Here is a 17421-nt window from a genome sequence, read left to right as displayed (position 1 = left end):
ACGATAAACTGAAAACAAATGTACTCATTATAGTTTAATACAAGTACTATCAATTTAAGATTGCAGATTTACATAAAAAGATAATTATAAAGATAACCAGTACTTACTCTAAATGTGACTTTTGAACATCGAATTCTTTGAAAGTAATTTGAATAATTTCTTCTTTACTTCCGATAAATGTATAGAGCAGGCAGTTGATATTGTCATCGTAAGGGCTTGGATAATCTGGACTTGTGAACAGTCCATATTCTTTGTTGTACGTCCCCGAAAACAGCAAACATTCGCACCCTGAAATAAACAAAGAGAAAAAGAACGTTAATTTTCAGATCGTTGGTAACATTGTTCACTATTTGATAAGGAACTATGCATAATGCATAGCAAATTGAATGCTTGATCATTTCTTGCTGCAAAATAAAATAATTGGATATTTTATTTTTTATTTATTTATTTTTTAAGATGTGGCAGTTCTTGAAGCGTACCTAATGATATAATTCTTTTCACAGGCCTTTGAAGCAGTGTTCGTAGGTTTCCTTAAGAACATTTCCCTCGACCGATACGAAATTTTCTTTTTTTTAAATCAAATTTTTCCTACTTTATTGTTGAATTGAGTTGGTTTTGAATTCAACGTCCTGTTCAGTAGCGAAGTTATATGAGGCATGGACCTATTGCTTAACGTGGAATCCAAACTACATGAGCTTCGCTGGGAATCGAAGAGCCGGGTCTCCCACGCCAAAGGCGAGTACGCTAACCACTTAGCCACGAAGGAGCTCCCCTGCTTTATTGTCTAATCCCTACGACAGAAGTTATGAGATAAGACTAATTTAACTACTGTATATTAAAGGGAGTGCCAACCACGTTTGCTTCGTTGATTTGTTTTTTGTTTCTGTCACAAACACATAAAGACATTCAACCAGTAATGAGTACTTATTACGCTCCTTTGAATAAACACACACACTGTTGCTATTGCACTGGTTAATTTCTGAATAGCAAAGAAAAGTTTAAACAGTTATATTAGTCAACTAGTTTCCCTAAGAATTTCACTGGATTTTCACGTTTTATCAAAAAAATCCCATTTTTCCTTTTTGCAATATTTACGTATGAAATTTCCCTCAAACCACGAACTTTACTTTCAAGCTCTTTGAAGTTTCTTTTTCTTTCTTTCTTTCTTTTTTTTAAGTAAGTAGACACTAAACTTTAATATTTTACCGATGTGACTTCGAGAAGCAAACAAGTTTAATCCGAGCGGAAAGATGAAACTTTTATCATAAAAAATGCAATTGCTAGCGTGAGAAAACAAATTGTCTTAAAGTAAAACATCCCTGATAAACAAATCATAATGAAAAATGCGGCAAATGTTGCTTAATTGCATGAAAACTTAAAATGTACCAAATATATATATATATATATATATATATATATATATATATATATATATATATATATATATATATATATATATATATATATATATATATATATATATATATATATATATATATATATATATATATATATATATATACACCCAGGTATAATATACAATACATACTGTATATGATAATTTTATTAGAAACAAAGTAACACGCTTACATAGAATTTGATTTAATCTCCTGCAGGTGAATAATTTTATTAGAAACAAAATAATAAGCTTACATGGAATTTGATTTAATCTCCCTCAGGTGAATAATTTTATTAGAAACAAAGTAATAAGCTTACATGAAATTTGATTTAATCTCCTGCAGGTGAATAATTTTATTAGAAACAAAGTAATAAGCTTACATGGAATTTGATTTAATCTCCCTCAGGTGAATAATTTTATTAGAAACAAAATAATAAGCTTACATGGAATTTGATTTAATCTCCCTCAGGTGAATAATTTTATTAGAAACAAAGTAACACGCTTACATAGAATTTGATGCAATCTCCTTCAAAGTACTGCCCTTAGCTAGCAATGCGTTTATCCCAACATCATGGCGCCCTCAATGGTGATCAAATGTTTGCCTTTAAGCATGGTTTTAATTTTTGTGAAGCGCCAGAAGTCGTTTGGCGTTATATCTGGAGAGCCCAGCGAATGTAGACAGATAGGCGTATATTTTCGACTACAAACTCGTGGATTAAAAGCAAGATGTGGCACGGCGCAAAGTGTGGTTTTCGTGATGAAGAAGGCCCATTTAATTGGCTGCTTAAATGTTTTTCATGGACCCACGCGAGATGTTTGGTTCTTCAGAAAGTTGTCGAAATGAAATGAAATGAAATCTTTGAGTTGTACGTCCCACGGTTATGCCGGCTATGCTAACAGAGACGATGATTATGAGAAATGAGTGAAAATGGTGGAATGAAGAAAGTGGGAGGAAACGGAAGAACCCCGAGAAAACCCACAAACCAACACGGTGTTTGTCCACCACAAAGTGCACACAGCGCGAGCTGGGATCGAACCCGGGATTCCAAGCACCGGAGCCACCGCCCCCAGAGAAAGCTGTCGAATTCTTGACAGCTGTTCGAAAAAAATCATTTGTGCAACTTTAAGCACGTTTTCATCTTTTCTTGACATCGAAGGGCGTCTCGGTTGTTGCACGCTTTCAAACGACTTCTTGACTCATTTGAACCGCTCATATCACTTGCAAAGAGTCTTCAATGCCACCGCTTTATCGCCATGCACTGATATTGACATTTCTTGAGCTTCTTTGGCACTTTTTTTTCAGCTTAGAACAAAACTTAATGTTGGTGGCTGAGAGACACTCTTAACACGTACTTACTTTTCTGTCTCTGGAAGCCAACTAACATGTCACAACTCGTTCAAACTCGACACTGATTGTACCACAAGGTTTAGTCTACCGGGCTTGCAATGGATACAATGTCAATATGTGGCACTGTGCAAGTACATTTACCGTGCTTTTTGATCACACCTTGCAACACAGAATTCGAAGAATTATTATGACACAAGGTTCTGTCTACTCTTTGATTCTATAGAAAGTCATGTGCTCTATATAGGGAAAATATTAATTGACATAATTCAAATGTCTAGCTGCGAAATGAAGCCATAATTATCTATGGCGTCCTTAATCCACATTTTCAATTTATTCTTGTACTCCAGTTGTTAGAATATTGCTCACACTAGCTATGGAACTACGTACAGCTAAATGAATATAAAATCAGATCAAACCGAACATTTATTATTATTAACCTGTGTTACAATTTCAGCAATATATTTCTGTGTTATATTATAGCCTTCACCAAACACGTTATGAAATTATATTCAGAAAGAGACTGTGCTTTTATAACATTGTTTGATGAAGGTAATTCTATATTGCTGAAACTGTAATACAGATTAGTAATCATAAACGTTTACTTTGGTCAAATTTTATGTTTATTTTAAATCTACTGTCAACTTCCAGCTTGTCACAGTTTTTGAAGCTCATGGGAAATAAACTGGCCGCCTACTTTCTGACTTAATGAACTCACGTAGCTACGTTAAGGGAAGTGGGTTGGAACCTGCCTTTGGAAATGAAATGAAATATTTCAGGCAACGTACCATGATTACGCCCTTTAGACTAACGGAGACGATGACTAAGACAAGTGAATGATGATGCAGGAATTGGTGGAATGTGAAACTTGAAGGAAACGAAAGTACCACGAGAAAACCCACGATAACGATGTTGTTCACCCAAACTTACTTGGCCGGGAATTGAATCAGGGACCCCACACACCAGAGGTAAGCGCTCTATCACTTTTTTAATGATTTACCGAACGTCCCTCAGTAACTTAATTACTGGTACCTAATTATCATTATGTTTTATTTCACTTTTTACTTTTCTTCCAGTAACCTATAAAGACGGGAACACGAACGCACAACCATCGAGGACAGACAAAATTCTAAAGGGTCTCCCACCGGAAATTGAACCTGGGACCACGTACACCAAATACGCTAGCCACTAGACTAGTCAGGAGTGCTAATACTGAGCTACTGTACTCCCCAACCTGCTTTTGAGTAGAACTCCCAGCACCTTCAACGAAGGAAACCCCAGGTTCTATTCCCACCCTGAGTTCATACTGTTAGGTTTACATCTCATACACTTTTAGTTCCTGGGTCCCTGTCAGCACGGCATGGTACGTCCTCAGGCTGCGGATCGAGGAGAAGGCCTTTAGATAAAGAGCGTAGCTGCGAATATACTGAATAACTAGTCGCGGACAGACGACAAGGGGTGGTCCTCCAGCTGGGGGGGTTCGGCGTGAGGGTAATAACCTCATCCTGTAAAAATGGTACTTTGTTCAGAAACATTTACAGAACCCTCGGTCCAGGATTGTTAACTTGGCACGACTTCATCAAACTAAAATGGAAATGAGATTTGGAACGTGGAATATTCGAAGTCTTTTGTACGACAGGCGCGTTAAAACCCGTAACGAGCGAGTTAGAGAAATACAGGATGGACCAGGTACGAGTTCAATAAGTTAGGTGGGAAGGAAATGGAACTGTAAAGTTCGGAAATCTTACGTTCTTTTACGGGGAAGGAAATAAAATTACCAATTAGTAACAGAGTTTTTCGTTCACAACTAAATTATATCAACGATTAAGCTGGTTGAATTTGTTAACGATAGACTCATTTATTACTCTTAACCCTTTTAGAATTTCCTTTTAGAATGAGGTAAATTTTAGACTTTCACTCAAACAGTTCCTTACTATTTATTGTAGGATCATAGTTCATACCTCGTTTTTTTTTTTTTTTTTTTTTTTAGGGTAGACCATACTTTCTAAGGACACCAGTCGCTTGTCCGTATTATACACCAGAAACGGTAAAATTGAGAAAAACCGTGAGATTTAAAAAAAATCGAAAAGTTTCCACCCCTCTGGCCCGAGACTGTCTTCACGTAGGGATCTGATTTTTTTTAAAGCATACGTTGTTATGTACATAATACGTATGTAAAATGTCGCTCTTGTATCTTAAAAACAAAGGGCAGAAAATTGTTGAAACTATGAATTTAGGCCCTATACATGTATATACATACATATGTATACATATAATAAAAATTTACTGCCTCATTACTATTTAGCCTAGAGTCATGGTTCAAAAGCTACTTTCTTCAGTATAACGAGCCATTTCCAACGCCACCACTCACATGTCCGTATCATACACTTGAACCGGAAAAATCGGGAAAACCGGAATTTTTCTGAAAAAAATCACTCTCTCGGAACACTTGCGCCTTTCGGGCCCAGCATAAGTTTTACGTAGGATCTGAAAAAATTCGGAAATACCCAAAGGTACGCACAATCAGTATGCAAAATGTCAGTCTGATATCTTGAAAACTAAAACCGTGAAAAATGTTTGAAATTTGCCTTAAGAAAAAACATATATTACGTCCCTCCACACCCACTTGGTGCCGCCAAGTTGAACATCCGGTTCTAAAACGCATCTAGGGTGTTCTTTGGTCCATCCTTGACTTGACCAATAAACAACCGACTTAAATACTTGTTATAGGACCTAAATAAGCGCTCAAAGACGATACTATACCGTGGTATAAAAATATACCAAAAATCCTAAAAGGGCTATGGGTCGGGGGGTGATATTGTTTTAAATATATATGCCCTAACAGAAAATAAGGATGATGATATAAAAGACAGTTTTTACGAAGGAGTGGAACTGATATTTGACCAAATGTTGCGATACCATATTAAAACTATGTTAGGAGATTTCAATGCGAAGGTAGGAGAGGATACTTTCAAACTGATTGTGGAAATGAAAGTCTGCATATGGAAAGTAATGACAACGGTGTTAGACTCGCGAACTTTGCAACGTCTAAAGATATTATCGTGGACTTGGACCTTACCAGACGAAAAAAAAAATAATAAAACAAGTAAATCGATGACGTTTTAGTAGATAGAAGAAGACAGTCTAACGTAACTGATGTTCGGTCGTTTAGTTGAGCTGACTGTGAAACTGATCACTATCTGGTAGCAGCGAAAATAAGAGAGAGATTATCGCTGAATAAAGGAAATATACAATATCTGAAAACGGAGAAGTTTAATTTAGAAAAATAGATTAGAGACAGGTGAGAGAGGAATACCAGATTGAAGTATCGAATAGATTCTCGATTTTAGAAAATTAGGAGTGCACTAGTGTTGATTATACTTGGGTTTAAATCAGAGATAGCATTAAAATTTCAGCAAAAAAAAAAAAAAAAAAAAAGACGGACAAGCAGAAATACGTAGGAACAAATCACGGTTCGATCAGGAATGCACTAAACTAGCAGAGAAGAGAAAACAGGCAAAACTGCGTTGGCTAAAACATTCGACGGAAATAACTGCACAAAACTTCGTAGACATCTGCCGGGAAAATTTCAAAAGTTTTAGAGCAAAGAAACGCGTTTTTTAAAGCTAAGATTTAGGAACTTGAAGATAATAGTAAAAATAAAAACATTCGGGACATGTACAAGAGCATTAACTATTTTAAGAAAGCCGATTCCGCGTGTTTACATATTCATGAAAGGCGATGGAACTGTTCTGACACAGATAACGTCTTAAAAAAAAAATGGAAAGATTTCTTTGGCGATTCGCTTAACACGCAGCCAAGAACTAATATTTGTGGAGACAGAGATATTCACCAGCAGAACCGTATATTCTAGAACCCAACCGAATAGAAGTTGAAATCACTATAAAGAAATTAAAGAAACACAAATCTCCGGGTGTAGACGAAATCCCATCTTAGTTAATTTTAGCTGGAGGGGAAAACTTGTGAGACAAGATACACATTCTCATTCTCCTTGACTGGAGCAAGGAGTAATTGCCACAGGAGTGGAGAGAATCAATCATTGTTCCAATTCACAAGAAAGGTTACAAAACTGATTACAATAATTATCGAGGCAATTCTCTTTTGTCAACATCCTATAAAATCCTCTCAAACATTCTATTATCAAGATTGACTCCATACGCAGATGCAATTATCGGAGATGATCAGTGTGGATTTAGACGAAAACGATCAACTATCGACCCGATGTTTACCATTCGACAAATACTCAAAAAGAAATGGGAATACAATATCCCGGTACATCAACTATTTGTTGATTTTAGGAAGGCTTATGACTCGGTTAGGAGAGAAACATTGTACAATATTCTTACAGAAGTTGGAATACAAGAAAAAGCTAGTTCGATTAATCATGGTATGTTTAAATGAATCACAAAGTAAAGTCCGGGTAGGAAATTTTTTGTCAATGTCTTTAATGGCCTGAAACAAGCAGATGCGTTGTCGCCATTATTATTCAACTTTGTCCTGAAGTATACAATAAGGAAAATCAAAGATAGCAATTAGGACCTAAAGCTGAATGATAGTATTCATCAGGTTATGACATATGCTAATGATGTAAATTTAATAGGGAATGATAGGTAAACAACATAAAGAAATGCAGAGATCTTTTTAAACGCTTGCAGGGACGTGGGCTTAGAAGTAATCCGAAAAAAAACTAAATACATGGAAGTTCATCGGGGTCGTAATACTGCAGCGTTAAAATATCAAATAATACTTTCGACAAAGTGGATACTTTCAAATATCTAAGATCAATAGTAAAAGACCAAAACCATATTCAAGAAAACATTAAATGTCGACTAAAAGCAGGGAATTCATGTTATTACTCAGTTCAAAATCTTTTGTCGTCGCAAATCCTATCGAGGAATTTGAAGCTTTAAATATATTATAAAACGATAATCATGCCTGTTGTTCTGTATGGTTGCGAAACATGGTCGCTTACTCTGAGGGAAGAACATAGACTAAAAGTATTTGAGAAGAAGATCCTGAGACGAATATTCGGACCCAAGAGGAACGGGAATGGGGAATGGCGGAAACTTCATAACGATGAAATACATAATTTATATCGTTTACCGAACATTGTTAGATCATCAAATCTAGGAAGCTCAGATGCGCAGCCCATGTAGCCCTAATGGAAGAAAATAGGAACGCGTTCAAAGTTCTAACTGAACTTTCAATAGGAAAACGACCATTAGGAATATATAGGCGCAGATGGAAGGACAATTTTTTAACATGAATTTATTTATTTATTGTATATTGAACACAACAGGTATATACTCATTGACAGTGTTCAGTAGAATACATAAATGAATACATTACATAGTATATGTTCTACATGTTAAAGTACGTAATCAAAGTACTTTTTTATATGTATATCAAGTATATTTATTGTAGGGCACTTTATTTGGACACTATTATATTGGATCTCGGAGAAATAGGAATACAAATTAAAAACCAGGGATAAATAAACAGTTTAAAAAAAAAAAAAAAAAAAAGAACAAAGCATTTGTTTGGAACATGAGAAATATGTTCAAAATTTTTGAACATGTTTTAAAAGATACGAAAAACATGTTTTAAACATTCTGAACAGTTTAAAACATGATTTTAAACATATTTCAAAATTGTGTATTTGTTAAGACTTTTTGCTCTTTACATGCAACCGGTATTACAGATTCATCCTGTGTATACCGTTTAGTGCAAAATTGATAACAAAAATAAAATCATTTGGCTAAAAAATGTCTTTTAAATAGTTTTATAATGAATTTTTGTTGGCCAAATTAGACTCGAAGATGATTTTCTAAAATAATAATAATAATAATAATAATAATAATAATAATAATAATAATAATAATAATAATAATAATAATAATAATTATTATTATTATTATTATTATTATTATTATTATTATTATTTCATTGTCCACTAGTGATAATGCAGCTTAATATACTAAATTTCGTTTTTATAGCATTAGCTGTTTTGGAAATGACTTTTGAGTGTCCATATCGGTTTCAAAATGCTGACTTTTTATTTCCGTAAGCTATTACTGATAACGCACTTTTTTAAACCTAATTTCATTTGTGTAGGACCGGTGGTTTGTACAATGACTTTTGAATGACCGTTGGATTTTGGCTCTAACACAATTTTGTACATTTGTCTCAAATAATTGTATTGTTATCGGAATTGTGCGTCATTTTTACTCAATTGATCACCTGGAGGTGAGTGAAATTTTAGTTGCAAAATTTGATTGCTATTCCGGAAAAATGACGCTAATAAAATGATTTTTAAATAATAAATTTTCGAAAATTAATATCTGAAGCAGACTTCATGTTATGCTAACTTTAGAATATTTTCTACCAGCCTATGTATTGGTTGTTTTTTAAAGTCAATATTTATATTGAAGACAAGTAATATTCGGGGCATTCTGAGCACAATGGATCAAAGAATATTTTCAATAAGGTTCAGTTTTGCTCAGCAGATGAATTCTATTTCAAAATGTAATATCTTCACAGTCAAGAGTCAGAAATAAATGAAATTAAAACCATATGAAAGGGCGTGGGCTAGTTTCATATGACAGCCGCTTGAGAGCGATGTCAGTGGAGGCAGAAGGGCAGCTGTCCCCACCCCCACCATGAATTTCAGATTTTAGGGGCAGAAAGGCAGATTTAGAAACCTTTTGATAACCAAAATCCAACAGAACAAGTTTGAGGTCCTTACGTCGAATAAATACGGAGGAAATACAAATGATCAAAATCTTGCTTAGGTCCAATTTCTAGAATTTTAAGCAGGCCCAAAACTGGAGAGTAAAGCCACCTTTGGAATTCCTGGGCCAAGAAAATACAAAAGAGCAATAGGTATATAGGCCTACAGATCCTTTACGGCCAATGGAAACGGATTATAACTGATCAAAATCTGTATGTATTCGGTGTAAGGACTTCAAATTTGTTTTATTGGATTTTGCTCAGCAAACTGTTTCTAAATCTGCATTACAGCCCCCAAAATCTGAAATTCAGAGTAGGTGTGCAGATGACTAAACGGATGCTCCCCTCTAGCGCCAATCACATAAAACTCTAGATTGCACCTTGTCACATAGCTTTTCTTCCTTTCGTTTCGGGTTGGTGGTTGCAAAGATCTGACTTTTTTGTTGATGTATTTCTTTTGACACACCCTGCATATAATTAACGTAATTACGAGTATGCATTACTGACTATGATATTCGGAACTTGACTTGTTAATCTTTCCCATGCTGCAGCATACACGATATAATGTTAATATCTTAAATTTATGATCAGGGAGGGAGCAATTAACCCTCCTGTTCCCCCGTTTCAGAAATGCCCTTGTCTAGCAGTTGTCCTAAACTCTAGCCCACACCACACCCTTTCACGTGGCTTTTGAAAATGGACTTGGATTACGAGTGCTCTGAATCCCTCATATCTAAAAAAATATTTTTTTAAAAATAAACTAAGTTCAAGCCAAATTTATCCTGCAACACACGTTTGTTCGAAATGCATGAAATTAGTTTGTTTGGTTTGATTGATTACAGTTTTTCATCAATAACAAGGCTATATGAGACAGGGATTATTGTTTAAAGTGGGATACGAACCACTAACCTTGAAATTTTACATCGGATCGCAATCAAAATCTATACAAGTTCCGGACGTCTGTGCCTCTACCCTCAAAATTTAACGTTGAAAGATGGAAAATTGCACCCTGTAGCGTGGTACATACATACAGACAGACGAACAAATGTAGATCAAGTCGTCCCAGGAGCCTCACTGACATTCGACAATGATGTAACAATAAGTATCACGCTTTAAGGTATAGTTACGCGGGTGCCTGCCATACCTTGCACTTTCTCGCCTGGTCCCTTCAATACAAGCTATTCAGGATGTAAAGTTTTAAAGAAAATTTAGAATAGTGGTGAGGAGGTAGATGAAATAAAATGTTCATAATATAGTGAAAAAGAAATTGATGATACAAAATTAATTCTTACTTGAAGTTTCCGGTTGAATCTCAATCATATCAGTGACGTTAGAATCATCAGAAGCAATTTTCGGATCAAAACTTCTACCATCTATTTGGGTTTCCAATTTTTTCATAGCATTGCATTTTTCATAATGATTCTTCGCTCTTTGAACTAAATCAACCATTCCTTTCTTACACGCTTTGCAACGAGCTCGTATGGTTGGTTTCTTCTCTGATGGAGTTTAAGTTACTTTAATAAATTTGTTCCAAATGATATCCTTTTTTATTACCGTAAAAATCATTTTAAATGATTCCAAGTTGTACAGAGACTGATAACCAACACGTACTGTATCAACAAATATCTGCGATATTTAATTTCAAAACCGCGCTGTAGCAAAGAACCATTTGTTTGTTTTCTGAGCAGAACACAAAAACTTGTTTCCAAGATAATTCTTTTATCTATTTGTTAATATCTTTTCTACAAGTAGTCCAATCTTCGATACCACAACTGATAAACATGTAAACAATACAACAAACGCTAAAATCAAGGGGGAAATGAGATAAAATAAACTGTAGATTACAAGACGTGTTTAAAACAAAATGTTTAAAACGTATATAAAATTTGTATTAAACAAAATCAATTGTTTAAAACAAGTTTTAATCATTTGTTTTGAAGATTTTGTTTTAAACAAAAATAACGCTGGTAGAAACTGGATTCAGTTGGCTAAAGATAGAAGTCGAAGGAGAGGTATTGAACCTCCAAGTTCCACAGTCCATAGTGTTAATTAGTTAGTTATACTCTCAGTTCTCAAAAGAGATGTTAAAAACAACAAATCAAGTAAATAATCATTGAGGAACTTCTGGAAATGTTAGACCATCAAAAAGCTGAAGGAGACAAATTTTGATATACTTCCTCGTACAGGTACTGACAATGATAGATAGGATTAAATCGAAGGAAAAGATGCCTCTTCTGAAAATATCTGAGAGCATCGGAGTCGAGGAGAGAGAGAGAGAGAGAGAGAGAGAGAGAGAGAGAGAGAGAGAGAGAGAGAGAGAGAAAAGGTAATCGATCTCAATATATTGATTCCACGGAAGCAGTAAAATCATTCGTTTCTTAGAATACAAAAGCACTTTCTTTTTTCTTACTCCGTTTTCCTTGTTTTATTTTCTTTCCTTGCATTGTTCTTTTTTCCTATTACATCAATGCTTTTTCCTTGATAAAGGAGAACCCAAATGTCTGGAACAGGCCGTGTTAGATTACTAAAGGCGTTGTATTGGAAACTCGTCAAATATCCACCTTTTCTTGTTTTAACTTTCTTTTCCTCTTTGCGTTTCCATGAAATCATGGAAGTTGCAATCGAGTTAACAGGGTTGCCATTTAGGAAAGCTAAAATAAGTTTAAAGTTTACAAAATATCTTATCTAGGGAATACTGAGATAAATATTTACGGAAATCTTATCTCAGATGATCATACATCCTCTAATTTGGAAACGACGACATAAGAGTTTAAGTCTTTCGAGACATATCTTGAGGAATTTAGTTTTTGATTCCCCCCCCCCTTTCATGTGATATAAAACAGAAGCAGATATGTATGAGCAGAGAAGCTCTCACTTCTACGAGGGTTATATGAAAATGCCTAGATATGATGTATAAAACATTGATATCTCCTCCAATTTTTTTAAACATATTATTCTTTGACACTAAATACACTCGATGCTACACGATATGCTAGTCCTTGATGCTAGTAATGGAGTACAGCACATAGAATACATAAGTGGAGATCATCTAATGATAATCGAAGACTACCAATATATTTTTCAGTTTCGAGAAGGAATGAACGTATGATGGAGCCGGATCTGATGAATAAGGCGGATGTGAAAGTAAATGATATCCAACTTGGTCAATTGCAACGACATTCGTATGGAAGCATTATCATGATTACGATGTGAGATTCCTGTTTGATAAACTATCTTTTTCCGTTATTTTTAAATGAAGCTGGTTCAAAAGTTTTGCATAGTATTTAGTAATGATGGTTTTGTCTAGTGAAATGAAATGAAATGAAAATGTCTTTATTGAAGCGGGCGAGGTTCAGCCATGACTGCTCTACCACCTAACCCTTGTCAAAAGAATACAAAAATTAACATTACACATCAAAAGTAACGGGGAGAAAGCTTTTAAAAAATCCAAGTATAAGAATAAATCAGAAAATAAACAAGTCACATATGCAATAAAAAGTATCGATATTGTTGGATTTAGCTAAGTTGTAACATTAAACTGTACATGTAAGTGAAAAGAGGCCAGTCGCTGGGATTTCATCAAATCTGATTTTAATGAATTTTGAAATGAATTAAATGACTATTTCCGTGAGAGCTTTTGGTATCGCATTCCATACTCTCGGACCTGCTGTAGAAAGTGATCTGTGCACTATCTTCAGTTTAAGTCTTTGTACATTGAATTTCTCACTGTTACGCGTAACGTGAGAGTGAATTTGTGACCGCCTTGTAAATTTACAATATAAATATTGTGGGGATTGAATTTTAAGGATTTTATATATCAGACAACTATACCGTAGGTATCTTCTTCTCGACATTGTTAAAATATCGTTTCTATTTAGCACTGGTAGGATATGTTCCGATTTCTTTAAGTTAAAGGCAAACCTAATGCACGAGTTCTGTATTTTCTGTATAGTTTTAGAATTGTAAAAGGAGACAGATGGTCCATATACAGCGTCACAGTAGTCTAATAACGGTAAAACAAGAACTTGTATGAGATTTAATTTCATAGACTGAGAGAGAAAGTCTTTGGCTTTGTAAAGTCGACGTAATAAAGTAATAGCTTTATTACACTGAGTAGATATATGATTATTATAATTTATTTCCTTATCCAATATGAGTCCCAAGCTTTTCACATGGGTAGAGTAAAAAATATAAGTGTCCATAATTTTTATTTTTAGAACCGGTACCTTGATTTTACTCAACTCTTGTGAGGTTCCTATAATCGTAAATATGCACTTACTGGGGTTGATGACAATACCGTTATCGGTACACCATTCAGATATAGAGGTCAAAGTTCTCATTCAGATAGGAGAACAAGTTCTACAGTTTGTTCAATATTTTGTGGTGATGACATGATGCAAAGTTGTGTGTCATCCGCGTAGCAATGCGCAGTAGAGTATTTAATGGAATCTATGAGGTCAGCAATGTAAATAGAAAATAAAAGGGGACCCAAGATTGATCCTTGAGGTACTCCTTTGTTTATAACGAGTGACGAATATAAGGGATTTTGAGCTGTCCTAAGATATACTTGCTGCTTCCTGCCTAGTAAGTAGCTTTCAATCCAGTTTATAACGGTATCAGAGAATTTATAATACCTTAGTTTAGCCAGCAACAGGTTATGATTAACTAGATCGAAGGCCTTGGTTAGGTCTAAGAGGACTATGATTGCAACTTGAGAGTTATCAACTGCGTTTAATATCCCATCTATTACCACTGACAGTACTATGATGCTTACGAAAACCAGGTTGAATAATAGGGATAATATTATTATGATTAACATAGTCGTATAATTGCTGGTTTACTAATTTCTCTACAACCTTTGACATTATTGGTAAGATACTAATTGGACGTAGCTCGTTTAAGGAAGTAACGCGGGGTTTCTTTGGTAGCGGCACCACTTTTGCTGTTTTCCAGGCAGTAGGAAAGCGGCCTTTAACTAGTGAATAATTAATTATTTTTGTTAGAGCTGTTAGTATGAATGGTAACGCTAGTTTGATCATTTTAGTACTTATTCCATCAAGGCCAGATGAGTTAGATTTTATGCTGTGTACCGTCTTTTTCACATCGGATTCATTTACTGGGTTGAATAGAAATGTTGTCTGTAGCTGTGGATGTTTTTTAGACAGAAATTTCTTAGTTTGATTGTCAACTCTCTCAAAATTAATAGGAGGCAAACCACGAAGACTGACGAAATGATCATTAATAATATCTGGATCATTGATTTCACTGGAAAGTGCTACATCATTGTTCCTGTTACAAAGACCCAACTCTTGTATTACTTTCCATTTGTCTTTAACTACAGTGCAGTTTTTAATACGATAAGAGAAGTAAGCAATTTTTTCTTGTCGAACCACTGACGTTGTAAAGTTCCTAAGCCTTTTAAACTCTTCCCAATCTTGTTGGGTTCTGGTACGCTTGAACTTGAGATGTGATCGATCTTTATTAATAGCTTGGTATTACTTGAGAGATACGGGAGTTTAGTTTTAGAAAGCTTGATCTTTTTAATAGGAGCATGCACATCGAATATAGGTGTTAATGCGTCCTGTACAAAGGAAACCTTACCGTCTATTGTTTCAAATGACTCAATGTTTTCCAGTATATATATTGAGCATCGCAAAAGAAAAAAAATCATCAAAACTACCATAATCTCGACAGCTAAGAATTTCAGGTTTCGGGCTAGGCGGTTTATAAATATCAAGAACCATGTATATAACACAGTGATCAGAATTTCCAATAGGGGGACTTTTGTATCTCTAACATCAAAGCCAAGATCTATCTGGCTGGTTGCACATACACATGGTTAAATTCAGAGCTGGAGAAATCATAGGTGTCCATTGTTTTAACAGTTTTTACATTTCAGAAATGTAGCAGTGTGCCATTTGTGTTTATGGGTCTAAGCATAAAAGTACTTGGATTATTCTTAAAATGAGCTAATTAGAGATTTATTGATGTCAGCTGTCATAGCACTCATCTTGCAGACAGTTTGTTCGTGGAAAATTCTGTGGTCAAAGCATGAAATACTCATCCACTAAAATGCCTAGAGCTTCCGCAATATCATGTACCTTTAGTCGGTGGTCCTGAAGTACAATATCCTCTACTATATATTAATATAGTGTAAGGTGTAGTAGTAGAATTTGGTTGTCCACTTTGTGGCTAAAGTTCTTATTTTCAACTGTTAGGAGCTAATAGGAACAACTCGTGTAGCAAAAACTTGTGTTTCATGCCTCTACAGGGAGGCAACTTACCTCAGTGGTAGAGCGCTTACCTTTAGTTCGATCCCCGGCCAAGTAAGTTTGTGATGTACAACATCATGTCCGTGGGTTTTTATGCGATACTCCCATCCTCTCCCACATCTTCCAAAATGTTTTACTTGTCTTAATAATCTGTCTTCCTTATCTTAAAGGATATAATTGTACGACGTTAAATTGAAAGATTTAGTTTTTTCATCCCGTTATACCCAGAAAACGTACTGAGGACTTGAGGAGTCTAGTGATGAACGCAAGAGTCTTGGTCTTGTAGTGCCTTGCATGCAAGACCAAGACCAAGAATCCCGATGCAAAACAAAGACCAAGACCAAGACCAAGAATCCCGATGCAAAACAAAGACCAAGACCAAGACCATACCTGCAAGACCAAGACTCTTGCGCAAGAGTTTTGCACGAGTGCCGGTACTCCTTGATTTTTTTATAGGATGTGAAAAGGAAGGGGAAAAGTTATTACATCTTTCACCTGAATTTCTTGGCTTCAGTAAAAATGCCACTGGAATGAATGTGTTCCCAGCAGTGTTTCTGTCAGAAAAAATGTTACGGGGGGTACACTTAGGATTTCGGGGGGACACTGCTGGTACTATTCTATTTATTATTATATTATAGACGTATTATTTTGGTCTCCTTGGGGGGTGCATTCACGAAGCTTCTGGAAGAAAAGTGTCTGGAAGAAACACTGGTTCCCAGTAGTTTATGCAATCCGTGTGATCGATCTGTATAAACCAATTTCAATCGGTTTCTGTAGCTATTAGCCTGAATCGGTCGTTCGCGTTTTTTGTAGTTATTACTCGTTTCCAACTCACACAGGTGTCATTCTAGTCGAAGTTTGTTGCACACAAAGATATGTGTCATTGGTGCTGGATTATGATTCATTCCTGCGTTTTTAAGCAATGGGAATTACTTATCGGGAAAGCAGACATTATTCTACAGATGTGTGTTATCTGGGGTAAACTTAGACTTTGACCTTCGAGCTGGTAAAGTTTGTCGGCTCGTCTTACGGTAAATATAGCAAAAGAGGAATTTTTTCACTCTTCAGTTGCCTCAGGCAGTCTGCTGACGAAATACCACAAACGTCCGTATACAGGGTGTTTCAAAACAACACCGACGACGTTGAGGAAGTGATTTCTAACACCGAGATAAAACAAAAAGTATAGACCAACCTGGGTACACAAATGCCTCCTTTCGGACTTAGAGGCTGCCGAAAACTTGAAAAAGAAAAGAACTTTAAGGGCCCATAGCTCAAAAACTATGGGACCTACCGTAGGCGAGTCAAGATTTCACTTAGGAACTAGTATTGGCCCTATCCAAATATCCAAGCTTTAGAATCCTGTGGTACTTCCGCAACAATTTCTATAGAGGTAGTTGGTGAGTACTTCAAATTAAGTGTCTGTAGCCAAACTCCCTCTATAAAAATTGTTGCGTGAGTACCTTAGAATTCTGAAATACGTATTTTTGAATAGCGCACATTAGTTCCTAAGTGAAGTTGTGACTCGACTACGGTAGGTCCCATAGTTTTGAAGCTCTGAATCTTTAAACTTAATTTTTTTCATATATTCGACAGTCTCTAACTCCGAAAGGAAGCATTTTCGTACCCAGGTTGGTGTATACTTTTGTTTTTATCTT

The 17421-nt window shown here is 35.5% G+C and overlaps 1 protein-coding gene across 1 annotated transcript in view; it reads right to left on the bottom strand.

Annotated features, from left to right (window-relative positions):
* LOC145664075 (suppressor of lurcher protein 1-like) overlaps window positions 1-17421 on the bottom strand; it is a 938444-nt gene that overhangs the window by 440937 nt on the left and 480086 nt on the right. Inside the window, exon 4 of the mRNA XM_081730414.1 lies at window positions 108-288. Coding sequence (XP_081586540.1) covers window positions 108-288 — 181 coding nt within the window. The remainder of the gene's footprint in view (window positions 1-107; window positions 289-17421) is intronic.

Source organism: Thermobia domestica, chromosome 11, assembly GCF_964235325.1.
Source record: "Thermobia domestica chromosome 11, izTheDome1.hap1.1, whole genome shotgun sequence".
Classification (NCBI taxonomy): Eukaryota; Metazoa; Arthropoda; class Insecta; order Zygentoma; family Lepismatidae; genus Thermobia; species Thermobia domestica.
Note: the sequence above shows the minus strand (reverse complement) of the source record. Positions and strands in the feature narration are given on the sequence as shown.